Source organism: Aulostomus chinensis, chromosome 17, assembly GCF_037954235.1.
Source record: "Aulostomus chinensis isolate RoL2024-O1b breed Wild chromosome 17, RoL_Achi_v1.0, whole genome shotgun sequence".
In the NCBI taxonomy this organism is placed as follows: Eukaryota; Metazoa; Chordata; class Actinopteri; order Syngnathiformes; family Aulostomidae; genus Aulostomus; species Aulostomus chinensis.
Window position 1 is genome coordinate 21,163,525 of NC_141336.1, and position 27,651 is coordinate 21,191,175.

The window sequence follows — 27,651 nt, forward strand, 5'->3', positions numbered from 1 at the left end:
CGCTGAAACCTTCACATGATTTAAGAGTTTCTGCATTTAACTCAACCACACACTGGAGTACATAAATATCATGTAGAATGTGTAATTTTACCTTTGATACCAATGACTCTGCTCTACGCACTTTTCCACTTTCAATTGAAATTTGCATACTTCTTCCACCGCTGGAGAAAAAAATATCTGAGTTTTGCAAGATCCCAGCCCCAATGGCAGCACCCGAGCAATCGAGTTCAGGAAAACGAAATAAAAGCACACAGTTCTTATAAAAAAAAAAGTTTTAATTCTGAAAGGATGACATGACAGAAATCAGGGGTACTAAATACAAATCAAAGCAGTCCCACAGAGATTAGCTTGGTGCAAGGGTGTCAACATAATATTGCATATCAATCTGTTCGGGAAAATTAAAGCATACTCTGTATCACATCAGATTGTTATAGTCTTCAAACAAGACTACTTAAAAGTCAGAAAAAACAGCAGGTTAAACAATGCCACACCTCTATTAAGTTACAATATGGGACAAGACATTCTGTTACGCCTCTAATAGATCACACAGCTGTGTCACTGTTTCCACTAGAAAAAGGCAATGTAACAGTGTGTTACTGTATGTTGGTTATTCCTCTATACACCGTACAGTCAGTGGTTCATGCACATCAGACAATCACTGCACATGCAATCATTTCTTCATGGAATCTACTGTGGAAAAGATTTGAAACGAGCCCAACTCAAAACTGAGTCAAAACCATTTCCCTGCTAAACAATTTAAAAGGTATGGACAACACAGGCGTCTTTACAGCTTAGATAACACACTGACTAATCAAATTCAAAAAACACACTCTTGCGAATGTACCAAATTTTGTAAAAAGAAAACAAAAGACTGAGGAATTAACAATTTGTACATTCTAAAGCTGAATCAGGTTGATGACAAACATCAAGAGAAAAGTGAAAACTTTTTGAGGGAGTTCCCTCTGCTTTTAGGACATCTGTGAAGGAGATATCTGGGCCTTCCTCATGGAGCGCAGGGCCTTCTCTCGTAGGTGTTTCTCCAGGTCATCCAAACTGTCCTCCACTTCGCTGTCCGATTCCTGAAACAACAGAAACATGACATTTCATTCCACTAAGCCAGGTGGACACAAAAGCAAATATCTTGGTTGACGGCAATAAAACAACTTCAGAGATCGAAACGCCTCCGTTGCTTAAAGTCACAGGAAACCGACTTAACCTTTCTAGACTCTCCATCATCATCCACAGCCTGGTTCTCCGGTCCTTCTGCAGTTCCAGTGGCATCACTCTTCTCCTTCTTATGCTTCTTGTGCTTCTTATGTTTCTTCTCCTTCTTATGTTTCTTCTCCTTCTTCTTCTTCTTTTTCTTTCCACTGCCATCAATGTCTGAGTTCTGCAGTTACAAGGATTTTAATAGGGGACATCTTATCAAGTGCCATGAAAAAAAAATCACCACAGAATAACCGGGATGTGATGTCTGAAGCACTACTGTGGCTAAGTAGACGACATTTTCGCGAGCGCCTAAAAAAAAAATGTAGATTTCAAGCACGCAGCAGGAATTAAGGTGATCATGACATGACTTTGTTGAAATGTCCATTTGGTCCGTCATGCTAAATCAATAATTAAATATAGTGTAGTGAGGTCCTGAGAAGGAATACTTCAACCTATGATCTTCTGGTGTGAATTAAAACTTGAATTATTTGCATAGTCATCGAAATAAATACATTGTCAGCTGAATTATCAAACCTTGCTTGGTGATCGACTACCAGATCCACTGCTAGCCTTTTTGGCTGGTGGTGGGGACCCACTGGCGGAGCGAGACGGCGAGGGGGAGGCAGATGCAGGGGCTGGACGTTTCTGAGGTGCTGGTTGAGGGGAAACCGATCTGGATCTGGAGGTTACTCTCATACGCTGAGGGCTCGGAGAGAGTCTGTGGAGAAGGCCGAGGTGACATCAGCTGACTCATCATACACACAACAGGTTTTGAATGAATGCTCATGAATGCATTACCTCTGGTTGGTGCGTGGCTCTGGAGTGCGGGAAACTCTGCGAATAGGTTTACCACTGTGTGAGGGGGACTGTCTCCGCTGGCTACTTGAAGATGTGCTGGAGGTCTCAAAACGTCCCTGCGGACTTGGGGACCCTCTGATAGTACGACTGCGTTGTGCCGGGGATGGGGAGAGGCGACTGGCTGCTGCAACAGGGGATCGTGCATCCCTGCCTGGCCGGACAGAGGACAACATGGGACTTCTCCTGTGTCTAGGTGGAGACATGGAGGACGGAGGTGTGCGCCTCCGTGGAGCAGGAGAACCTCTACGCTTGGGGGACCTGGAAGGACGTCGCTTGGCCCCTGGAGAAGAGCGTTTCATAGGAGAGCTAGACAACTTCCTCCTCGGGGGAGGTAGTGGTGAGGGGCTGTAGCGACGCTGGATGGGGGGAGAATAACGCCTGGGGGATGGAGATCGTCGGCGGGGAGGTGGGGATGGAGACCTGGCATGTGCAACAGAGAACCTGTAGTGAAACTCTTGAAATGTCAATTTTCATTTAGAAGTTGTTTCTAGATACAGTGGGGCAAAAAAGTATTGGAGAGCCACCGATTCTGCAAGTTGTCCCACTTAAAAAGATGAGAGGTCTGTATTGTTCATCATTGGTACACTTCAACTGTGAGACAGAATGTAAAAAAAAAAAAAATCCTGGAAAACATATTGTATGATTTTCAAAGAATTTATTTGTATAATGGTGCAGAAAGTAAGTATTTAGCACCCAGAAACAAGCAAGAATTCTGGCCCTCACAGACCTGTGACTTCTTCAGTAAGAAGCTCGAATGTCCTCCACTCGTTACCTGTAGTAATGGCACCTGTTTGAACTTGTTATCTGTATAAAAGACACCTGTCCACACCCTTACACAGCCCGACTGCAACCTCTCCACCATGGCCAAGACCAAAGAGCTGTCTGAGGACACCAGGGACAAGATTGTACACCTGCACAAGACTGGGATGAGCCAATCCACAATAGGCAAGAAGCTTGGGTGGAAGAAATCAACTGTTGGAGCAACTATTAGAAAATGGAATAAATACAAGAACACTGACAATCCCCCTCGACCCGGGGCTGTTTTTCTGCAAAGGGGACAGGACGACTGATCGTATTAAGGAAAGGATGAATGGGGCCTTGTATCGTGAGATTTTGGGCAAACACCTCCTTCCATCAGTGAGAGCATTGAGGATGAAAAGTGGTCATATTGATCCCAAACACACTGCCCGGGTAATGAAAAGCATAAAAAGCATTTCTAGGTTCTGGAGTGGCCTAGACAGTCTCTGGAGTTCAATCCAATTGAAAATCTGTGGAGGGAGTTGAAAGTCCATGCTGCCCAGCGACAGCTCCAAAACATCACTGCTCTTGAGAAGATCTGCATGGAAGAATGGGCCAAAATACCAGCAACAGTGTACAAACCCAGTGAAGACCGACAGGAAATGTTTGACCTCTGTCACTGCCAAGCAGGGTTACATCACAAAGTATTGAGGTGAACCTTTGATATTCATGAAATACTTATTTTCTGCACCATTTTACAAATAAATTCTTTGAAAATCCTACAATGTGATTCTCCTGGATTTTTTCTGTCTCTCACAGTTCGGTGGCTGCCAAGTACTTTTTTGCCCCACTGTACATTATGAACCTGCCTTTACCTGCGTCTAGGAGGAGAGGGAGATCTGCGACGACGTGGAGGAGAGGGAGAGCGACGTCTGCGTCCACCTAGAGAGGGTGACCGTCTTTTCCTGAGGAGCAGACACAAACACAAAACAAATATTGAACAGTAAGCAAAATGTGAGGTATCCTGTGAAAACCATTCACACTCAACACATTCGCAATGTGTCTAACCTTGGAGAGGCATCTCTGTGTCGCCTTCGTGGAGAAGGCGTGCGGCTACGTCTCCTCCTGACTTCACCATTTCTGGCCGCGGCCCCTGCCTTTGGCCTCTTGGGCCCCTCATCTTCTGAGGAGGAAGATCCTGTATCTGAAATCAAAGAGACGGGACATTAAAAACCATTTTATGGTAACCTCCACTGTATGGGCTAAGGATACAAAGACACCAAGGTTGGGGTTAGGGCACAGCTTCAATAGTCCATGAGACGATGGGTGCAATATGACAGGCACAGAGACTTGGTTAGAGAGAGGGGTTGGGTATGGGAAAGGAAAGAACGGGATAAAAACGCTTATAACCTGAAGACGACTGTTGATTCTGTCTGCGATATTGACGTCGCTGCTGCACCGAATCTGCTGTTGCCCCTTTCTCATTTTTATCCTCCTCTGAAATGTAGAGCATTGAGTGTCCCATCAGTGTTAGCAAAACCAGTGTGACATATTGTAGATTGCCATGGCAAAGTTACAGATTGTAGGTTAAATTATGGCCTTGTTCCATTTGAGGTGGGCTGGTATTGTGCGCAGTGGCTCACTAGAATGGGATCATCAGCTGCTGTATCACGTACACCTGTGTGTGCCCTTCCATGCCCTGTCAAAATGTCTGATGTGAAAAGGGTCTGGGGGAAGCAATTTAGGCCCTCAGTCTTATCAAACAAGGGTAACAATGGGATCGAGGCTCTCAGGACAATGACTTTCTCAAAACTTTGCGGTTTCCCTTTCCTCTACTTGTGTTACTAAAGCAGAGACTCTTCAAGGCAGCAAATGCATTGATGGGGTTGACATTAGATTTAGAACAAATCACAAAATTATCTGGTTTCATTCTCCAAAGATAAAAATCAAACTTGTACCATTACTGAGGCACAACTTACTTCGGGATTAAAACGGTGAGGATTTAATGGAGGTTTTAAACAAACAGATTAACCTTTTGGGCAAAAAAAAAAAAAAAGCCATTTCCTGTCAACAAATTCTGAATTACACAACTGCAAAGTGTCACCAAGCTGCTCTAGAACGCAAATATCCAACTACAGTGTCTCTCTGGTTGTATCCAAATGAAAGATTAGTCCCTTAATAGTACAACTTTTTTCCCTCAGAAGTTTTGGTTTTCGTTAAGAGTTCAGCTTTCCAATCAGTGAGTGAAACAGTGCCCACTTCTGACTCGTGAAGTGGAAGCTCAGAGTGCCATATGAAGAGACCTGTGTGCTGTGACACGGAGGCAATCATGGTTCTTTACGGAGACATAATCTGACACTTACCCGACTCAGACCCTTCAGACTGTCTGGGTTTAGCATTATCAGCTGGAGAATCACCCCTTGCACCCATTTTTCGCTTTATACCTACAAAAAAGGTTACTCCGTTAGACACATGGAAATATCAAACTTTTTATTCTGGCTTTTGAACGGACTCTTCAGCCATATACAAAGCAAAAGCTTTCGCTCCCTTGGCCATGAGGAATGAACTTGTAGGTCTGGTTTAAGAGCTTCATGAAATTCTACAACTGTACACTTACATAGGAGGAAGTAAAAGGAATGAAAGATTTCCATTAATAAAATGGTTGCCAAGTGTCATGGATTCCCCCCCCCCCCCCCCGAATAAACTATGCTACTTGTAGACAACATATGAATCATACCAGATGATCTGGGTGGTGATGCTGAACCGCGGCCTCTTCTGGCCCGGGGAGATGGTGATCGTCTGTCTTTCCGTATAGGGCTAATTGAGGTGTCAGGATGATGAGCTTGTTTTCGTGGTGGTGTGCTAGATATTCTCTTCAATGCTTTCTTAGGGGAGCGAGAGCCTGAGGAGCTGCTGCCAGAGGATGAAGCAGAGCGAGATCGCCTCCTGCAGAACACAAACCGTAACAACTTTAAGAACCCGTGGGCCTACTTTTTGTGGGATGTATTGTACACAATCACACCGAGTACAAATATGAAACTTAAGCAAACAAAATAATAAGTGAAGACAGAAATAATTAAAGAACCCAAGTTTTACAACCTCAGAATTTACCTTCCAACCGAACTTCCTTTTACCTCTCAACTGCCCTTCACTGTCAAAATCCAGGGAACTCACTAACCTGTGGACAGGAGAACGTCTATGTCTGTTTCTGGAGGTGGGGGGGCCTCGTCTGGGTGGGCTCCTTCTGCGAGGAGACATTCTCCTCCTGGGACTCTGCCTTCGACGTGGGGAGTACGACCTGAAATAGGGTAAAGAGAATTTGAAAAGTCAGAAAAGTTTAAGTTTAAAAAATGTTCACATTTGTCCAGAAGGCAACATAATAACATCATATCAAGCACAACCTTGACCTGGAGCGTCGCCTGCGATGGCGGGAATGAGAGCGGGAGCGGTGGTGAGGTCTTTCCTTCCTACTGTCCTTCTCCCTCTCCCTCTCACGGGACCTTGGCCTTTCCTCTTTCTTACTTTTCTCTGGTGTGGGTTCTTTGTCTTCAGTCACCGAGTCTGCTTTCACCACCTCCACAACTGTGTCACTATGGGTCAGAGAAAGGGGGGGGGGGGTAAGTATATATGCCCATTTACAATTCTACAATTTCATTTAGCAGATGCTTTTGTCCAAAGCGACATACAACACAAGCAAGAATTCAGACTTAATCAAGGAAAAGCCCATAGGAAGCGCAAAAGTGCTTCAGTTGTGATTTGGTCACAGGTCACATTTACTGAAACCTACAACAAAACTAAGGTGTTTTTGATCATACATGTATTTAGACTCCCCAAAATTAACCTTTGCTTCAGGGCTTGAAAGGTACTAGGTTTTGTACAAATACAAATTTAAAAGAAAATTGTAACCAAGAACTACAATTGTCAACATGAAAGCAAAGAAATGTAGCACAAACCAAGTGGACGAGGCTTCTTGGACCACGGATTCAGTCATGGCTCTCCCCGAAGTATCAGGCTCCACCAGCTGCTCAGCAGGTTTTGCTGGGAGCTGCATCAACGGCGGAGGTGGTGAACTTCCACCAACCGGACTAGCTTTACGTCTCGGGGAGCGTGAGGGGCTTCGTTTCCGTTCTCGCTTTGCCGGTGACCTTCGCCTTGGTGAGGGTGACCTAGTCTTGCGCCTTGATAAAGTAAAGAGAACCCGTTCACAGGGTCTGCAACAAAAATCTAACCTCTACGTCATCATCTCAATGTTGATGGTATGTTTTACCTCCTTGGGCTCTTGGACTGAGCCCTCTCTCTGATGTCCTTGTCCTTTTTGTCGTCATCCACCTTCTTCAGAGAGGCTAGTTTCTCCTGTTCAATCTGCCGCAAACAGAACAAAGCAAAACATTTCTCATTATTGCAATCCATCTTTGATCTTATTGTCATTGAACACGATTCTATAAATAAAGAAGAAAATACTGTGCATCCACAGACATTTTGCCACTCTTAATCCGCCAGGAGCTAGCTCACCTGTCTCTGCTTGATTTCCTCTTTCTTCTGTTCCAGAAAAGCAGATGGGATGCCAGCAATGTTCTCCTGGGCGCTCAGCAGCAGGGGCCAAAGGTCCTTCATGAACTCCCGGGCATTTTTCCCATTCAGGAAGCCTGTCAGGTTAATCTGCATCATCTTGCTATCCGGATGCTGCAACATACAGACGAAGGGGGCAGAGGAAAAACAAGAAACATGGCAATTGAAACAATGGAAGAAAACGTATCAGGAGGAGGTAGGATCCCACAGTTGGAACTTCCTACCTTCTAGGCTTAACTAAAATATACCTGAAACTGCAGTTAACTATACTCTATCAAGCAGGACACTTAATTATTTAACATATGTGGGTCCAAGACCAGACTCATAACCTATCAAAATTTAAGTGTGACTGATTTAAATCGTACAGACTTATGAAACTGAGAATAAAAGATAGCTGAGGGGAGACATATCTAGCAATACAAAAACTGCATGCAATATTGCTGGTGTGCCCAATTCTGAGTGTTATTCCCCAAATATACATTATATTACAAAAAAAAACTCCATATCTCTTCATTATTTCATTTCCTCAGTGCTACTCCCACTATGTTACATTGCTGTATCCCTAGCCACCCCCAACCTCTCCAGTCTCCCCACAGTCTACACTTCTGTTAAAAAATAGCCACAATACAGAGTGCATTAAAACCCAACACAGCAAGTACAGTTCCGGTGTCTTCAGTGAGTCCCGTGGGATCAGTGGGCACGGAGCTCCCTTGGCTTGCTTCCGCCTCCCTACAGCTTGAGACTCAACCACCTTGAGCTTAATGTTATATCATTTATCTAAATTGCAAGAGACGAACAAGCAATAATGAGTACACAGTTATACAAAAAAAGGAGTTTTATTCAACAACTGATGATAGAACAATTCTGAGATAGCGTAATCTCAATTCAATAACCCTCTCTTACCATTATGCATCAGTACCCTTAGCTTTGACACTCCCTTCCCACCTAAAAAAATCCTACAATTTATTAAAGCACATCATTCTTCATTTTATACTATGAATATACGAGCTGCTAAAACAAAAATAAGAACTATGTGACTTAGGGTTTTAAAAATACTCTTTTTCTCAAATATAGCGTGCAACGGAAATTACTCATTGCCCAAACATTCCAAGTGGTTTGACCTATCGGTGAGGGACAATGTGACAAAGGGAGATTGGGATTACCCTCTTCTTTATTTATGTAATGAGGCACATGCATAATGTTACTTTTTAAAGGGAATTATATTATAGCCTGACAGGTCTAATGGAAAGAAGGATAATGCCATCTTAAAAAAGCAAAACACTACAGATATTAAAAAACAAAAACAAAAAAAAAACCTGTCATTTTAAGAATAACTTGATACCAAGCTGAAACTTTCTCATTGTTAATACAGCTGTTGCACCACTGGCTACATACAACGAAGACACTGAATGCTGACTTGTTGAAGAATAAGTTGGCGGGAGCTGAAAAGCATGTTTTTGCTGACCTCCACTGGTTGAAGTTCTCAATATTGTGTTTGTGATACAAGAGGGTATGATCAGCAGTATCCTCTGACCACATCCGCTCGTATCACACCGTACACAGATGCAAAAGTCCTGAGACTTTTCATCAAGACGCAGTCAATGAAAACAAGGCTTTCCAGCTTGTTACATTACTTTTCAAGTTACTCTTTACAAAAGTCGAGATGGTGTACAACCCTGATCAATTTGCTGTAGCAAACTGTTCAACAGGGCTACAGCTAATGTTTACACTTCCTGTTTTGAACCTTAAACTCCAATTGTAAAGGGATCTAGTCAGTTAATGAAGCCCTGTAGATAACTATGAAAAATATGATTATGGCATTGTTCAGGTGTCTTTCACAGACATGATATTGGTGATCCCTGCATATAACTCACCTCAAACCACACACTGCATCATGAAGGGAGAGTTGGGCTCAGTGACTTTGGGCTCAGGAGAGAGCTAATTAGGTGTTGGTGCTATACTTCTGATGCAAGGTATAACATCCATATTGGTTCAGGCCTTTTAAATCATAAATCACATCATCATTAGAAGTCTGCTGAATAAAGGCACTTTATCACATAACAGCAAAACATGGATATGGTATTATGAGTCAGTTTTACACCAATTGCTACATTAGCCATTCAATTTGACTAGGATGAGCATTATTTGATTACCGTATATCCCTTCTTATTGACTAAGCAATGCCCTCAAATTCATTCAAGGTTTGTAAAAACAAGAAAATAACCACAATGTAAAACATTACCTTCTCATCAAGCTGGTTAAATATAAACTCTATGACGACATCATCCTCGAACCCCAGAATCTCTGTCACTCGCTGGGTAATCCACGGCTTGATGACTTCCAGGTTCACTTTGGTCATGTCCACCTTAAAGCAAACAACCAAAAATGCCATCTTAGCCGAGACAATAAACTTAGTAAAGTGTCTACGTGGAGCATTGTGTTTCGGTATGATGTTGTCACATTTATATCTCTCCATTCCTCTGGTGCGTCACATCAAATTAGGTTTGGATACTAAAAACAAATGAGCAGGTCGTGCCGGTGCATGGTCAGGCTCTAACTGCCCAGAGCAAATGACTATCGTGTTTGTAAGTCCTCATTCTAATGCTGCAACAATCATCCATCCTATTTTTGTTATCAGACAACTTGCTGTCCTTTAAGACAAACAACTGAAGCAGCTCATAAAATACTAATGAGTGAAATAATGGGATTCTGTGTTAATATTACAGGAAGGATAACTTCTCCAACATAAGCTTCCGCAAATTAATTCATTTTAAAAATCTTTGCTGCAAAGGGAGAACTGAAGAAGACGATAATTGCCAAGTGTAATGTTGCCATGACCATGATGTTATTATTGTATAGGTAAGTAGAACGGCTTGGCCTCTTTGCAGTTGTTGGCTGACTAATTTAACTTGTTCTTCTGTTGTACTGGCAGACCGCAACCTTTTGGAGCATCATCACCACAGGCTATTATGTTACACTGTCCTTATTATATCCTGGTTATCAGTCCCGTGTTGCCATTTTTAAGGACCCAAATTTCATGGCAGTGCAATGGTACTCTAAACTATAATTTATAAATACAAATGGACAGAAAGCCTGAAACTACAAGAGACTGTTAAATTACTTCTTGATAACATAAGGACAATTTTTGTTTAATGGGCATTTATAACCCTTCGAGAACTGGCATCCTTTAGAAGAAATCTGAACCAAACCTGGAGTAAAAAATATATATTTTAAAAACAAAAATTTGTGTGGGACAGGAGTGAATAATATAGTAGCAAAAAATAAATAAATTCTTATACCTTTTTGTCAAGACATTCTGCAAACTTCAGCTGCTTCAGCAACTTCTTATGTTTGTTGCTGAACCGGTTGTCTTGCTCCGCACTTGTTCCCTAAAGGAAAGGGGAAAAAACAGGTAATCGGTTTTTTAAAATGTCTCGAATGCTATTTATACTGCACATTGTTTTGATTGCGTTTGCCTGAGACGTCAGAGTAAACACGCATACAAGGACGCTTAAACAATCTTGAGTGTAACTCGTGCAAGTTCTGTTCTGATCATGAGAAGAATGGTTAAACGTTGAGTAATACATTTTCACCCGATCACCTTACCAAGTTTTGTTTTTTTTAACATCACACCACCAAAGTCAGACGGATGTGACATTGGTGGTGGAACTGGCTGGCTCTAGCTAAATCGCCCGATTAGCTTATCTTAGCATTAATCACCCATAAGAGTCAAATTATTTATTACACGTCACGATATAGTTATTCTTCATCGACACCCCCCGACATGAACTTAAGGTCAACTGCTTCATTTTGTGGGGGTTGAGCAATACGTCTCCGTGTTCACCAACTCAGGTTAACGTTCGTCAACTAGTGAGCCGCTCGTGGACACAGGAACGATGCACCGCCCGGGCGCCATCTTTAGCCGAGGCTAACAGCCAGCTAGCTTATTCAGACCGTCTATTTCCTGAAAGAGTATCTGTCGGCAAAGTTGCACATAGGGGCAATGATCTACGAGCAACGTAGCGTTACATAAACATATAAAGAAAGACTTAACACATTTTGTTGAAAGACAGAGATGAATCAGGTCGACCACGCTGCGTAGCAAAATCCTAGATCATTTCCTATCAGTTGATAGTCGGGGCCCAAACCGGATCGTTCTTAGTGGATGGCCATCGAACAAACAAATGCAGATCCGATATCAAGGCTCAACTAATGAATATATCTCAGCACCAGTACAGCAGCTCACAATGGAGCTAAATAGTAGTTAAAATGTCTTACGCGGAAGAACCCCGCGTCCATCGTCGAAGAAAATGGATGTTAACAGGCGTTGTTGAGAAAGACGTGTGGGGCTCCGGTGAAATCCTGTGGCGTGCGGAAAGTGCGCCCCTGCAGGCAGCAACACTTATTACATCTGTTGTGATGAGTGGCGCAAGGAGAGGCCGGTTTAAAGCTTTAAAGTAGCGGCAAGTTACGACGAGTAAAAACTAGCACAACTGGCAACTGCTGTCGTAAAAGCCACAAACTGTATTTTAAAAAAAGAAAGAAAAACAGTTACAAATAAAAGTCTCGAGGTTGTTTCGGAGATAAACCACCAATGAGGTTGCTATGACATAAAAGTTGTTGGTTGGTTAACAGTGCCAAAAAAATATCTGAGCTCAAGGGAACTGAATAGTCGAAGGGCAAAACACAGCTTTTGGGAGAAGTATCGCTTTATATTTGACTTTACGTTAACAATGCCATAAATATTACCTAAACTGGGTGGAAGAATCTCGTGGGGGGGGAAAAAAAAAAAAGACTCCCACCCTCCCGTAGTTCCCCCTGCTGGCCACAAGATGGAGACAAATTTCATTAGTTATTGACTTGAAGTGGCCTAATGGGTCTTACAGGATACACAAAACTACACGACAGTCTGATTTTACTACACAGTACAAGTAGTATTTCACATCATGGGAGGAAATGAGTCATTAAGAGGCACTTGATATTCAAACAGTTGAAAATATAAATTGATAAGTATAATGTAATGTTTATAATAACTTATTTGCACACCTGTGAATGCTGTTCTTTTAAATAGCCAAAATCATAGCACTGCTCATCATTCTGCAGCACCAGTTTCAGCAACATCCAATAATCACAAATGCTGGGGAAATAACATTTTATTATCAAGGTCTGATTCAATGTGCACTGCATTTTATACATTTTTTTTTCCAAAGTAATCTACAGTAAATAAGGCTTTATTCATTACTGGTATTCATTCATTACCAAAAATCACACTGCTGGCAAAAAGAGAGAGAGAGAAAAAAAAGGCTTCCTGTTAGATGCCACAGTAAAGGTAATGGAGTTGTATACAGTGTGTGATTTCCATTTCACTTATAAAAATCTTCCTTACAAAACAGTCAGAATACGCCATAAGTAGTCCAGTTAAATGTATGACAGCCATTATAGCTATAAATGTGCAACTTGTCCAAAATGATACAGACGTTGTATTGTGTACATGAATGCAATTAACATGACATTTGGAAAGCTGAAGATTTTTGCTGTTCCATATGAGGCAACATATCAAGTTTAAAGTGATGTTTAACAATTAAAAATGAAGAAAAGGTCTGAAAGTATATGAATCCCTGAAAAGGCTGAAATATGTGTGAGCCTGTGTTTGACTCTCTCTGTTGTACATTGAGAGGTCCTGACTGAGATTTCCTATCTATCTACCCTGCCTCATTGCTCTCATGCTCCAGAGCAACATAGGATACTGGTTGACAACTAGTGGAAGTGAAATGAAAGGAGGTGTATTGTTTGCAAATGCAGGCTGAAGAAACGTAAGTCTTTCTGGAGCAGGTTTCGCTAGCTGACTGGAAAACCCGTATTGGTCCTCTTGTCTCGGATGGAGCGCAGCATGTCTGACACCAGCTCCTCAAGCCCGAACGCTGGCGCCCAGCCCCAATCTCTCCTGGCGTTGGAGTCGTCGAACCTCACTGGCCAGCTGTCTGCTGCAAAGGGACGAGCAAGATCACCACATTATTTCTATAAGTCATTCTAAAACTTTATTTCAAATAATCCAATAAATTATTTAGAAGACAAAGCCACAAAAAAGCAGTGCTTATGTAAGAAAATCCAAATTCGAGTAAACATCTTGTCTGCCACTTTGTAACCTTTAGCAAGTTAATAGTTTAAAGAGCCACAAAAATACATGTCATACTTTAAATCAAAAAGCTTAAAAAAAACCCAAATTGAATCAAAATCACACTCATGCTATAATTTGTAAATAAAGAAAAGCACGTCATATCATTTGGATTTAAAGGAATGTGCCCCTTTTTTGGGGAAAATTCCCTCATTGTCCATGGTCTCCAGAGCTTTACACCTCTTTCTTTTGTCCAATGTGACCACATGAAAGCAAGTTGGCCCAGCAGAATGAACGGTAGTGGGTGGGAAGAATTAGAAGACCTCAGTCAAAAGACATCAAAAGTTTACATTTTTCTTTGAATGTAACAAGTATTGTGCATAAACATAGTTATGAAAGAAGATTTTAAAATTATGAGACAATGAAACTTTAGAATCAGAACTCCTTCCCTGACTGGGGGCAGTAATTTCCCACATCACCTCTAAAGTCCCAATGTAACTCCGGAAAACAACACAACTAGAAAAGTGACTGTTGCTACCAAACATGAATGACTTTTTAAGGATGATGACTTCTGAACAAACCAAGAATATAATCTTTTTTTTCTTTTCTTTTTTTACAAAGGTATGCTAACTTGCCCATCCACTACCATTCATTGTGCTATGCTAACTAGCAGTCAACTGGCCTCTGTTGGTCTCAGCCCCCATAAAGGAGCAGGAGGTTATCCAGCTTCTTGTCTGGCTCTTGGGAGGATGAGAAATGAGTGAATTTCCAAAAGGAAATTGACTTGGTCCTTTAGATATAAAAATGATGTATCCTCACAAAGACAGTCGAAATTTGTGTGTCATTTTGAAAAATGGAATTTGGAAGAGGTAAATGTATAAGGCATCTGATAAGGATAGGCATCTGTTGCAGTGTGAGTGTGCATTGTACATGTCATACCAATAGTCTGACGGACAGAGTCGGGATTGTAGGTGACCTTCAGGTGCGGCAGGTGTTTGCGGATTTCCTGGGCGACCTCCTCAGGTGTGAAGCTCATGGCGGCTATGTTGTAAGTGCGCAGAGACAGCTGGCACTCCGGAGCCTGCATAAACTCTACTGTGGCTCGGTGGCAATCAGAAATATGCATCATGGGAAGACGGGTGTCAGGTCGCAGGTAGCACTCGTGGTGACCTGTGCTGAGAGCATCGTGGAAGATCTGAACTGCATAGTCTGTGAAAACACAGATTCCATGTAATTACGTCCAACATTATTATAATGCATTTATAAATACACCATGTTTAGATGTGAAGTAAAGTAGTACCTGTTGTCCCTCCACCAGGAGGTGTGTTGAATGATATCACACCTGGGTAACGGAGGCAGCGGAAGTCCAGTCCATATTTGTGATGAAGATACTAAAGAAAAAGCGCCGTAGATGATAAATAGCGATTCTGGAATGGTTTGCCTGTGTGTTTGTATATTTAGACACCCACCTCGCCCATGAGCTCGCCGTGAACTTTGGACACCCCGTAGATTGTTCGAGGTCTTTGAACACAGAGGTCAGGCGCTGGGTCACGGGGAGAAGAAGGACCAAATGCTCCAATGGTGCTGGGGACAAAGAGGCGCAGGCAGTTCTCCAGAGCCAAATCCAGGACATTATGAAGACCTTTAGTCACCAGAAAGAAATGTAAACATAATGATCCGTAACAAGGTAGCGCATGCGATGGTGTGTGTGTGTGTGTGTGTGTGTGTGTGTGTGTGTGTGTGTGTGTGTGTGTGTGTGTGTGTGGGTGTGTGTGTGTGTCTGAACGGACCTGTGATGTTGATTTTGCGTGCCAAAGCCACGTTAGCCTCGCCAACAGCACTAAGCAGAGCACTGTAGTGGACTAGCCAAGTGACACGATTATTTACAATCAGCTCTCTGAGATGTTTGTAGTCCAACACATCAGCATACACAAATGGACCTGACAGGAGAGGAGAAGGCCGCTCTGTCACCTCATCGCGAATCATTCAAATAGGAGGGAAGTGAACGTAAGTGGAACGTACCACTGTTGAAAACATGAGGTGGAGGCTTCTTAATGTCTGACAGGATTACATTTTCTGTTCCATACTGTTTCCTGGACAATGATGAAGAAACAGTGACAATCACATGGCAGACATTTTGAGAAATATCGAAATAATGTCAAAATATCTCACCTCAGTATCTGAGCAAGCCCCACACCTAGCTGTCCAAGACCACCTGCACACAGAAGCAACGTTTGTCCAAAGAAACAAAACCGTGTTTTTATGAAAATAAAATCAGTGCTTTCAGTGTAGCACACACTTCAGATGAGCAAAAAAAAAAGAAAAAAGAAAAAAAAAGCTTTTTGTTTGTTCAAAAGCTTTATCCTGGGACAAAACGTGACAGCAGGCTATTATTCTCCCTTCAGCCCGTCATTGGCTCTTTTATGTCACCAGCACTGTCTGCACACACTCTATTGTGATGGGTAAAATAGGGCCCTGCTGCTAGTGCACAGTGAAAACAACTCGAAAAGACAAAAACGACAGCACATGCACCCGTAGTATTCCACTCATGCCATAATTATGTGAGTCACTTCTTCAAAAAAAAAAAAAAAAAAAAAAACAACAACATTGTTTGAAACCTCAGATCTTCTTGACAGTGATTTGAATAAACTTTAAAGAGTGCCCATGAGCCAGGCATCTACCCTCACACAGAGGCTGCCCAGCCAAAGTAGAAAACAGTGGGAGCCTCACTGGTTCTGTGTGTCCGTACAAACATCAGTCAGTCTTCCCCTGCATCAAATCAATCAGTTACCTGTGATGAGGACACGGGGGTTTTCCTGAGAGGGTGGTGAGCCGCAGGTCTCCAGGCTGTTCCACCTGCTCATCCGCCTGGGCGAACAGCCGAAGCTACGGCCAGGAAAACTCCGCGCCCTGCTGAGACAACCTCGGCAAAAGAGGCCCAGCACAGCCGCAGTGGGCAAACAGACTTGCACACGCGATTGCATGTCCAATAGCAGTTCTTACAAACATAAAATAAATAGTTGGACAAACCACGATGGTGAGACAGAATACGCAGTTGTGTTAAAATGAAATCACAAAGTCTATACAGCTGAAACAGAATCAGTGAAAGGATAAATTACCTGTGTGCTGCCAAAATCCAAAATCCCCAAAAGATTGATCCAAGACCAGCAGATGCAACTCAGTAAATCCAAAACTATTAACTCTAAATTACAAAAAAAGGAATGTATAAAAGAGTTTTCAAGGCATTTAGAATTCAACTACCATCAAATTAGTCGCCATTGCAGCTCACCCACTAACCAGTGGATAAAAAAGCAGGTGTAAAAAGTCATGCTGGACTATGTGGTTCTTGTCCACATTTTATAATCACCAGGACTTGTGGCTCTTGACTGAACAGGACTACAATCTTCAGCTTGCAAAGCTCCATACGAGCAAACATGCTGACATGCTGCGCACAGGGATTTGTATTGTGAAAAGTGTTTAGCTGAGCTTAACAGGACTGGGAGGTGTGTCAGTTACACAGCCTTCGTCTGATAATGTATAACAGCGCATGAGTGTACAAGTGTGGGTAATTACCGCTTTGGAATTATGAAAAAAAAAAAAAAAAAAAGGCTGTATTTAGGAAAGAAAAGTTAACCCAGTTTGGGCAGTTTTTAATGCCTTAAAAATATGTAAAATTACAGAAGCCGTAAAAGGAATAGTTTGATTATTTTTTTCAGAGGCTTAGATGATAAGATCTGTCTGTTCAATATGAAGCCTGAAGACTGAAAAAAGGGAAACCTGGTTCCTTCTGAAGGTAAGAAAATCGGCCCACAAGCACCTCTGTTGCTCACGTATTTCACATCACAGCTCACTTGTTTTATCCTTGAAAACAGAACTAAAACACAAGTGTAGAAATTTGAATGTGCCTGTGGAGCTTTAAAGGTGTTCAAAAGCTACGGTCCTGCCGCAGACCACTATCAACTGACCAGTACTGCCATCCCAGACCCCTCCCCCGACGTGATGCGCTATGTCATGTCAAAATACATTGACGCCATTCTATCATCATGTGATGTCATTACTGCTACTACATGTCCCGCGCCTTCATCGAGTGCAGGGACTCTCGATTCATTCATTTCAAAAGGATATTTTTCTGCAATTTCTTTTTTCACATTTTTCACCTGAATTGCCACCACAAATATTATCCACAGCTGTCCTGATCAAGCCACACAATTTATTTCCCGGGTTGGCCGTCAACAACTGTAACCGTGCTGCGTTTCCTCCCCGAGGGTCATAAGTAAGATCAGCTCTTGTGTGAATTCCATTAAAACCTCAGCATGAAAAACAACAACAACAAAATCCCGGCAAAGATCTGTTTTTCTTTCCAGTCAGCTTTTGTTTTTTTGTTTTTTTTAATCAAAGCATATAAAAATACTGTACATCAAAAACCTGTTTTGATTGTTAAAAACTACAGTTGGAAGATACTGGTAACACTCCTCCTTCTGAACTTCCAAGTTCCGGCCGGCCACCTCCGCAGCGCGCTAACTTCCCCCATTCAATGACCATGTTCCTGATTTCCTCCTGGGCCTCCTCCAGGTGGCGAGCCTGATGGTTCCACCTTAGAAAAAAGCCTGAGGCACAGACATGAGCTGAAGTCTGTACGGACACCACAGGCGAAGCTTGGATGACAACTGAAGCTCACCTCTCCACAACTGCAGTGACTGGGGGTGGACTGAGGGCCAGATGGCCAGCTCAGTGGGCTCATACAGGGGGTTGGAGTAGTGCTCTTTCTCCTTGGGCCTCAGCAGGGCCTGGAATAAACAGTGGGTCTTTTCCTTCACGCCTAAGGCACACCTGAGGGTGAAGGATGAAGACTGAGTGGTGAGCCGACTAACAGGCTGACCGTGATCATAAAAGTAATCTCTGTTCGTAACTCAAAAGAGCGACTGACCGTTCCTGATCGTTGTTACAGAGGAAGGTGCCGTAGTCAGAGGCGTAGGCTTCAGTCGCCAGCCTCAGCAGCAGCGCCTCTGAGAAGCCCAGCGCCAGGGGGAACTGACGCCACACTTGCCACACACAGTCCAGCAACAGCAGGAAGACGGGGGACTCCTGCTGGAGACGAGTGTGGGAGTAGGCCGAGTGAGCACATCGCTGCTGGAACGGGTGTCCTGCCTGGAGGTAAACGATATTTAATTTTCTCAGAGACAGAATTAGCGATGGCATTCAGGGGGTGTGTCCCTCTGTGATATCTGGCTGTCACAGTGACCTTGACCTTTGACCTTCAGTGCTTTTTTTTTTTTGCAGGTGGCCCCTGAGTCAGGGTGGATGTCTGTACTATAATTGCAGAAATTCCCTCTAAGCGTTTGAGAGATATTGTGTTTATGTGAGGTGACACTGACCTGGACCTTTGACTGCACTGATGATAAAATCAGACAGTCTGTATTTGTTTGCTGTCGAGTCATGAAAAACTGTACCCATCAAATTTAAATCATTAAATCAAATTTGTCCAGTCTATGATTATTATGCTAAACCAGACCCCCACCATGAACTCACCTGTATCAACTCCCTCTCCAGAAGAGCCAGGAAGCCCTCCAGTGTACGGCAGTGTGGGTCCACGATGAGCTGTGCAAGAGTGCTAATGAGCAGAGTGGAATCTGCTCCTTCATGTCCATGAACCAGCACTGAGTGACCGTCCCTGGACCAAACCAACACAGACACTACAGTCCTGTTCTTTCTGAAAATGTGCTTGCTTTTAGTTCTGGTTAGGAAGTGGAGTCTTTCAGTTGGTGTTGCAATTAAAAAAAAAAAAAACACAAAAAAACAACACATTCATTGAGATTTAAACTACATAAAGAGACATTTTTCCCCTCCTGCATCACTTCTTTGTGATGCAAGAATACAGACCCTAATGACTTACAGCTAAAAAGAGCTACAGCAGCGCAACTAGGAGGGCTGTTATTAGTTTCTTAACTGAAATAAAAGTGTATTGTGATTACCCCAGAGTTTTTTAAATGGACATTTTCGGGCACCTTTTCTGTTTGTTTGTTGCTTTGACTTTTCGCTTCAAGCCTCACATATGCGCCTGGCTTCGACTGCATTCTGGAGCCACAAAGAAGCGACACAAGAGGGAAAAGAACATCTCTGTGAGCTCAGTACAACTATGGGTGAGTACTTGAAAGGCAAAGTACACTTTTTGGGTTAAGTATCCCTTCCAATAACCTGGAAAGTTTTCAAAGACTAACACTTCCTTAGTCCTACCTCTCCACACACTCTGCCAGCAGGCCGGCTGTTGACAGAGCAGTCTGGACATGAGACAGCCACTTTGAGTTCTCGAGCTTACTGAGCCATCGGTCCATATTATGGGACTCATCACCACAGGCCTCCACCAGCTTAATTAGACTCTCCTGGAGCGCTTTACCCCTGCACACACGGTTATAAAAAGAGTGTGTGATCCTCATCCTAAAATCACACAAATGTTGGCTTTGATAGAGAAGATAATGATATGATACAGCAACTTCTCACTCATGTACCTCTCCATCGGTCTATGTAGTCTCTTCCAGCTGATGTAGCACGACTTGGACTCGAACCCTCCGCCTGTCATACGAGCCTGCTGCGCCTGCTGACTGGAGCGTGTGTCAATTATATAACCTTTGTCCGATTCGGCAATCACGGCCTGGAGGAGGAGCTCGTCTTCCCTGCATCGCTTCCTGTTGGCTCCTGTCAGCGGCTGACTGCTGCGTAAGATCACCTGTGACATTCTTTTTAAATATCAGTAGGACTTATGGACTAATTAAAACACAACTGTGGATTGTGGAGATCTCACCATGCCGTTCTTCCTGTGGTAGTAGCAGAGGATGGGAAAGCGTCCCCCCTGTCTGAATTTGGCCGCCTTTATCAGCATCTCATCATCAATGTCCTTGGGGACGATGACAGCTGGAGGGTAAGAGGGACACACTGTGAAGTCTCTGTTCACGGTGCTCAGTCTCCACCTGTCATACTGCAGCCAGACAAGACAGATGATGGAAGCAAGTCACAAAGACGAATAAATGAATGCAAACAGCAGTAAACGGTGACTTGGACTATAAGACAGCTGGAAAGATTTTGGTGGTCAGAACCAGAAAAAAGGGCAGCACGGTAGTGCGTTGGTCAGCACTGTCGCCTCACAGCAAGAAGGTTCTGGGTTCAAGGTCCTGCTCGAGTACAGAACCTCTCTGTGTGGAGTCTCCATGTTCTCCCTGTTCCTGCGTGGGTTCTCTCTGGTACTCCAGCTTCCTCCCACAGTCCAAAGACATCAAGAGGGGACGAGGCTGATTGATACTCTAAATTGACCGTAGGTGTGACTGTGAGTGTGAATGGTTGTCTGTCTCTATGTGTTGGCCCTGTGATGGACTGGCGACCTGTCCAGGGTGAACCCCGCCTCTCACTTGAAGGCTTCTGGGATAGGCTCCACCCCCCCCACCCCCCACGACCCTTAACAGGATAAGAGGTCGAAAATGGATGGATGGATTTAGAACCAGAAAAAAAAAACAGGCGTGAACATTCAGCTTGAAGCTAATGGGGTCACATAACCATCAAGTCAAAGCAACAGCAAAACGGACCAAAAATGTTTCCCAAGCACAATCGTCACGTGAACGCGAGCAAAAACGAGAGTTCAACTTAATGCATCAGAACAAAATCAAACAAAAGCTTCTTTTTCAGTGTGAAGAACTGCTTCAAGGATGACGTAATTTGATTTTTGGGTCAAAGGTCAAGCTCCTTGTGATTACACAAAAAAAACATTTCTGTCTGTATCTCTAACATTCATTCATAAAGTTTACGGTTACACAGTTCCACACAAATGTCCTGACAGCGTGAAATTATGAAGCGTTGATGTTCAAAATCGATGTGACGTCATAATGTTCTAAAACAAAACCCAGGAACAGGCATTTCTGGCCGTATTCAAGGTGATGGCGGCGGCGGCGGTGGCGGCGGCGGCGGCGGCGGCGGCGGCAGCTCAGCGTATTCACCATGTACAAGAAGAACTGCAGGCGTTAAATGTAGCTGATGTCATACAAGACATGTTGGAACCGTGCAGAAAGAAAGGAAAAAAAACAAACGAGGAAAAAAAAATCTTAACGATGCTGCCTTCAGGCTCCATCCCCCGCCATAACAACCGTTCCCAGAGGAGGTGGCTGCTAGATTAAGAACGAGTAAAAGAAATGTAAAGTAGGGGTGACAGAGCTGGGTTTTTAGGAACAGCGGATATCCTGAATCCTGACCCATGCATTTAGTTTCCCTGGCATCTTCCTGTCATGTGCTTGCAGGCTCATTGTTGGGAAGGCTCGCCTGAGAGACTGGGACTGGATGTCTGCTTTTACGTGGTGGCACATTCCTGTCCGGCAACAAAATAAAGAACAGAGTGTCACGTATTACGTACAAGCTCCTTCATTTGAGCGTAGAGGATTTCAGGAGAGGAGAGACCCCACTGGTCCTGGGGGCTGACATTAGAGGGTCTATAAAAGAAGGGGTACATCTCTGACACGCAGTCCAGGCAGGACAGGGTCTAGAGAAAGAACAAGACAGATGTTGCAAGAAATGTTGCATTCATCATGAGACAGGGTAGGAAGTACTGATGACAACCCCCCACCCCCCGGCTATTCTACCTCTATTGAACGTGCAATATTGAGACATTGCTCCATGCCGGGGATGTCAAGCTGCAGAACACGCAGATCTTTGCACTTGATGGTGATGGTCCCTGAAGATCCTGAAACCCTACACACACATACACAAACACACACACATATAATGTGACACCCAAATCTGGATTCTTTGTCTTACTGTTTAAGTAGTTTTATTAGTGCTGAAGCTGAAACGGAAAAGGGGGGGGGGGGGAGCATGTAGTGGCAAGACGAGGGAGGGCGGGGGCGGGGGTTGGTTGCTGTAACAGAGTGAACAAATTTCCTTCTTCTTCAGAACTGTCAGCAGTGTAAGCGACACAAACTAGACACACTGCAACACAAATCATGTCCAACCTTTTACTGCGGCCTGCGTTAGGGAGGAGGCCAGAATAGCCCAAAAGGTTTTCCACGCTGGTTAAAAAAGATTTGAGCAATAATTAGTCATTAGTAGAGAGAGGAGGACTTTCTCAGTTGAGGCTTCAAGTGTAATTGTTTGTTCTCAGTGTTGCTTATTAGAGGATACTGAAGTTAGTGCTGACTTCCATTGCTTCTGGTGTGAATTTGACATCAAACCACGATGCGTTCTACCTCACCTTTTCTCAATGGCATCGATGTTCCTGAGGAGCAGCAACACCTGCCGAGCGCTGCCCTCCTCCCTGTCCGAGAACAGCAGGTGGTGTCCGGTGATGCAAAGGGTTCCCCGGCTCGGGGGGTGCAGCGGCTGCCGGAGCACAACATCCTCTACGTTGGCGGTCTTGATGTGCTCTGAAAACTCCATCAGCTACTTAGGAGTCCCGCTGTTCCAGCAGTCTGGTTGCAGATGTGGCTCCGACTCGAAATCACTTCCTCGCTCGTCAGAAAACGAAAGCAAAGCTCCCTCCCCGGCAGCAGCGCTCTGTTTGTTTGACGATAAGGAGCGTATTTATAGGTCTGTTTCTGAGCCACGATCTCACGTAGCTCTTCTGTCTCTCAGGTGGAGGAGCACCAGACTGAGGACAAACACCGTTATTGAGCTGACAAAAAACACACACGCAAAAAAAAAAGAAGAAAAAACCGGAAGTGCACATTTCCTGCCAAACACTCAAATGTGTCACATTTTACAGGAAAGTTTTGTGCGTGTTCAGGGTGTAGTGGTGGTGGTAGCTGAGGGTGGTTGTGGGGTTACTGCTGTTTAAGAAATGAACACTAGATGGCAGCACATTCGAAGGAAATAGTTCCAAATCGGGGCAAGATTTGTCTGAAGTACCTACTTTGTCAGAGGCGTCAATCAGTAGCCTTTTAATTGTTCAACTTAGCCTAAAGTAAAAGTAAAAGTTAAAAAAAAGAAAAAAGAAACTAATAAATAAATAGACAGTTACAAGTAAAAGCAGCAACAGTTTGCACTGTTAGTCAAACACCTGGTATTGTGCACTTTTATGTTTATTTTTTTTTAACTTTTTCCGTTTACATAACCCGTTTGTTTTCGTCGAATTGAAATATGTCTTCTAGCTGGATAAGAACACATTCCAGTTACACTCATATTTAATACCAGGTTATAACGCGGTAGATCATTCACGCTTTTTTGTTATTTGTGGTTGCTAAATTACTGTTTATTGAACTGTCACTGGGCTGGAAGATTCCACTGCTCTCAAATTATCGTCGAAGAATGCAAAAGTCTCATGTTTGTTTGAAAAGTTTGAGCAAAAAGGCCTCCTTTTTAAAAAAAAGAAAAAAGAAAAAAAAAGATGGGCTATAATAATAAGGAGTGTTTTTGCTGTTGTAATTGTTGAACAGCAGCTATTGTGACAGGTCATGCCAGGATAGACACAGGTGTGATGAACAACACTGATCGTGGTCCCGTTCCTGTTAGTTGGGTTCGGTTCTCGGTCATTTCGCTCGTGCTGGCCACTTGGAATGACACTGAATGCAACGGGACCTAATTAACGGGATTAGTTACAGCTGTGTTTATCCCGGTCACAGTGCCTGCTGTGAAAAACAACCAGTTCTGCTACATTACAGTTCAATTACAATGTTATTGAGCTCATTTTGTTACTTTATTTTTCAGCCACTTTAGGATAGTCCATCTCACAGCGTGTTTGTTCATCATAGCCACAAGCATAAAGCCTAAATTTTAGGCTAAACTAGAGTTGTTGTTTTTTAACTATAGCCTGTGAGATGAATGTGACAATACAAAGCAAAAAAGTGAGAAAAAATGTCGTTTTGTTTTTGTTCTCTCGTAATCTTGTTGGGTTGTTATTTATGATGACTACCGGACGAAGCGTCACCTCAGTGTTGCTCCGCGCTCTTGGAGAAGTTCTCCTGCCTCCCTGTCCTCTGCGGGATGGGCGGTTACCGCGTCTTATCAGCCTATAAAGGAGGTGCGGACCTGTTGCGCATTAGACTCCAGTCCAGAAAGCGAATCTCGAGTGACTGAAAAGTGTTGGATCATTTCTGCAACGATGGATTTCAGAGAGATCGGAGGGGATTCTTCTGAGACGGAGGACCTGGACAGCGTGAAAGCTCTGACGGAGAAGCTGAAGTTACAGACCCGCAGACCGTCCTACCTGGAGTGGCAGGAGCAGTTACAGAGTCGAGCCTGGAAGGACGGGTGTCCCGCTGACAGCCCGGGCTCAGGAGGACAAGTCATGTCAGTGCCTGTAATGTTGAGGAACGAGAATTCAGAGCTGGTGGTGCGCAACATTTGTGGCTTTGACACCATTGATGATGCTCTGGAGTTTCTGAGGAAAGAGCTGGTGGGTGGGCTCTTACTTCAAATTCACCCTGCATTTCAGAGTTTCTGTTTTTATGCAAAATAGTAAAAAAAAAAAAAAAAAATGTAAGTAGTACATTTTAGAGATACTTTCACGTGTCAGGTATGATATCTCTTATTCCAAAGCCATGGTTGTTTACATGCTGCCCTCATAAACAGTTTGTCCAAAAAAATAAGATGCCTGTTTTCTCACGGTCTCGGGAACTTGTATAGTCCACATACCAGTGATCAACACCCTTTCATTTGATAAGACACCTTCCTGAAACTTACTTTCACCCTCCGTCTGACCTCTCATCCCTTTGCTCCCTCCTCAGAGGGAGATGCAAGTTCAGGACAACCGTCTGGCCCGGCAGCTGATCCGTCTGCGTGGGGAGATCCACAGGCTGAAAGTGGAGCAAGTGTGCGACCGACATAAGGAGATGCTGGACGACGCGACATACGAGCTGGAGGAGTGTGGCGAGGAGTCAGATCTGCTGTGTGACATCCCCATGAAGGCTGCCTTTGCTCTGTCCACCCCGCTGAAACACCTGGGCCTCACCAAGATGAACATCAACTCCAGACGTTTCTCGCTGTGTTAAAGTCCCCTCTGTTTGTTGTTTTGGGCCGATATTTAGGGCTATTTTCTTTTCGGGAGAAGCTTTGTCAGCAGAGTGGCTGCCAGCTATTGGTGCAATGGGTGGAAATGAACTTCTTTGGTGTGCACTGTGGCTTGACCTGTATGAGGAAGCCTGAAGAAGCACACACCCATAACACAGATGCGCCTTTCTGCAGGAGTGAGCCGCACACTCATGTTTGCACAGCGCAAATATTACCAAAAAAAAAAAATTTGATAGAGGAACACACCAGTTAAAGGTTGTCATACGAGTAAGAAAATGTTCACTTTAATGCATGCCAGAGTGGACATAGCAGGAAGCTTCGCATCAGAAAACTGAATTCGACTGAAACGATCAGGCTTGAAGGTCCAGTCTCATCAGATAAAAGGAATTTTCAACAACCAGTTTGAGGAAATGGGGCGTTTCAAGGAGGGTATTTCGCGCAAGGTATCGCGGGAAACGGGAGGTCTCGCACCAGCATTCTTACGCATCTTCTTCATAGACCAAAAATATCTCTGTAGCCTCACCACCACCGCAGGGACAGGGTCCAGGAGGCCCGACTTAATGCATTTTTGTTCCTCCCTTACAAGGTCCAGATGCTGCTGGGCGGCACTCAGTGTAGCTTATATTCTGTTGCTCAGAGCACAATAAGCGCCCTCTTATGTCACGTGAACATGATACTAGTATTGGCATTATTTTGTTGAGAGATACTTCACATTGGGTTGTGTTTTAATAAAATAAGCAGCAATGGTAAATTTATAATGAATGTATAATGAATGTATCTAATGTTTAGCAGGAAAATGACGGTCAGTGCAAAAACAAATCAATATTAAACGGACTTACAACATCCATGAAACTTGTCAGAGTATTTCATTAGCAGGTTGTGACAGCGGTCTGTCCTGGGCCTACTCCTGTCCAGTCTGTATAGAGCCAACATGATTATTCTAAAAGAATACCGCAAGACTGACAACTGAAGACCAAGTCGATGGTATTCTCCTCTTCCAGCAGCGACGAACTCATACAAATACTAATTTGGCTTGACCGTAGCCAAGAATTTAAATCCAACGAATTAATCAAAATAACCAAGAAATTCCTGCATGTTTGTTTGTCCCTGACTCTATTAACGGTTCATCAAACTCATCTGTACTTTTTTTTTTTTTTGTGACGGCAGAATGACTGAAATCAAAATCAGAGACATTCATGTAGGGTTTTCTGATGTCACACAACCCATGGCCGCCCCTCAAACAACAGGTACCGCACCACGAAGCTTCCAGTGTAGAAACAGTGACGCGTGCAGCCAAGTTTCAAGTCTGCCCTCATATAAAGGACCTGTATTGTCATGCTGCTTGAGTAGCTGGTGCTTTTAACAACTCTTATTACTGATGCATTTTTTATTTCCTCATTCATTGTTTAGTTACTGCTGCAGATTGTGTCTTTGGAAATGTTTTTGTGAGTGTTGCCTGTCCTCAGGTCTCTTCAGGAAAAAAAAAATATTCCAATCTCCACGTGGCCGCCTGTTGAAATAAAGATTGAAAAAAATGCTGAAAGTGAAATATTGATGGAAACAGTTCCTTAGTTGTGCTTTCTGTAGTGTAGTTTAGGGTAAATGTCACCACATACTCCATAATCCAGGTCATCCATCTGTGGTTTTAAAGGCACCCGTGCACAATAGACTCTTCTTTCCCTCCGTGACACACGCATGACCTGGTGTAATATCCAAACATATGAATGGGGCCCTCGAGGGATGCACAGAACCACAGACATTGTTGGACACAATTAGTCGACGAAACCAAATATGCCTTGGCAGAGTGCGGCCATTGATTGGAAACGAGAGCGCGCCGCTGAAATGATGATAACGTGGTATACTTCGGGACACGGATGACCTCATCTATGACGTTAAACCTCCACAGTAGAAATTAATATCATATGGAAAATGCACAGAAGCTGCCGTGTTGTACCCTGAGGTCTTATTTGTCGGTGGATGCTTTTACAATAAAGCACTGCAGACCTGTGTTTCTCATGCCAATCAACTCTGGCCTGCAGATATTTGCCTCCCCCACTCCCTCCGCCCCCCACTTCATAGCTGCACTCTGTTATTATATGAGCAGAATGTCAATAGAGCACATGTCACAGATACACCAGTTACTTTATTCAAATAAAGCTGGTGGCAAACATTGCATCAAAGAT

General features: G+C 43.5%; 4 protein-coding genes across 10 annotated transcripts; 1 reads left to right on the top strand and 3 right to left on the bottom strand.

Moving 5' to 3' along the window:
• Positions 1-254: 254 nt before the first annotated feature.
• On the bottom strand, positions 255-11,807 carry srrm1 (serine/arginine repetitive matrix 1). 6 transcript variants are annotated; one of them, XM_086183716.1, is made up of 17 exons: positions 11,653-11,807; positions 10,674-10,763; positions 9,617-9,739; positions 7,318-7,488; positions 7,073-7,167; positions 6,759-6,983; positions 6,213-6,395; positions 5,984-6,103; positions 5,543-5,751; positions 5,169-5,249; positions 4,216-4,302; positions 3,874-4,009; positions 3,681-3,770; positions 2,008-2,508; positions 1,744-1,927; positions 1,217-1,390; positions 255-1,079 (listed from the first exon to the last, which is right to left on the bottom strand). In XM_086183716.1, the coding sequence occupies exons 1-17, from the start codon at positions 11,671-11,673 to the stop codon at positions 969-971; spliced, it is 2,601 nt and encodes an 866-aa protein (XP_086039842.1). In that variant the 5' UTR covers positions 11,674-11,807; the 3' UTR covers positions 255-968. The 6 variants fall into 6 exon arrangements, with proteins under 6 accessions (XP_086039842.1, XP_086039843.1, XP_086039841.1 ...); XM_086183717.1 differs by having other exon boundaries at positions 2,008-2,487; positions 6,207-6,395; XM_086183715.1 differs by having other exon boundaries at positions 6,207-6,395.
• Positions 11,808-12,518: 711 nt separating this feature from the next.
• tdh2 (L-threonine dehydrogenase 2) lies at positions 12,519-16,487 on the bottom strand. Its single transcript, XM_086183730.1, has 8 exons — positions 16,281-16,487; positions 15,662-15,704; positions 15,512-15,582; positions 15,280-15,429; positions 14,959-15,131; positions 14,790-14,880; positions 14,429-14,698; positions 12,519-13,358 (listed from the first exon to the last, which is right to left on the bottom strand). The coding sequence occupies exons 1-8, from the start codon at positions 16,471-16,473 to the stop codon at positions 13,213-13,215; spliced, it is 1,137 nt and encodes a 378-aa protein (XP_086039856.1). The 5' UTR covers positions 16,474-16,487; the 3' UTR covers positions 12,519-13,212.
• Positions 16,488-17,904: 1,417 nt separating this feature from the next.
• LOC147246766 (myotubularin-related protein 9) lies at positions 17,905-24,780 on the bottom strand. Of its 2 annotated transcripts, XM_086183722.1 has the most exons (12): positions 24,387-24,780; positions 22,716-23,017; positions 22,477-22,533; positions 22,108-22,216; positions 21,882-22,007; positions 20,289-20,462; positions 19,996-20,213; positions 19,724-19,885; positions 19,019-19,160; positions 18,417-18,637; positions 18,168-18,319; positions 17,905-18,096 (listed from the first exon to the last, which is right to left on the bottom strand). In XM_086183722.1, exons 2-12 carry the CDS (start codon positions 22,898-22,900, stop codon positions 17,927-17,929), a joined length of 1,716 nt encoding a protein of 571 aa, XP_086039848.1. In that variant the 5' UTR covers positions 22,901-23,017; positions 24,387-24,780; the 3' UTR covers positions 17,905-17,926. The 2 variants fall into 2 exon arrangements, with proteins under 2 accessions (XP_086039848.1, XP_086039849.1); XM_086183723.1 differs by lacking the exons at positions 22,477-22,533; positions 24,387-24,780 and having other exon boundaries at positions 22,716-23,815.
• fam167b (family with sequence similarity 167 member B) lies at positions 24,481-26,313 on the top strand. The gene is made up of 2 exons (XM_086183733.1): positions 24,481-24,854; positions 25,186-26,313. The coding sequence occupies exons 1-2, from the start codon at positions 24,561-24,563 to the stop codon at positions 25,447-25,449; spliced, it is 558 nt and encodes a 185-aa protein (XP_086039859.1). The 5' UTR covers positions 24,481-24,560; the 3' UTR covers positions 25,450-26,313.
• Positions 26,314-27,651: the final 1,338 nt, after the last annotated feature.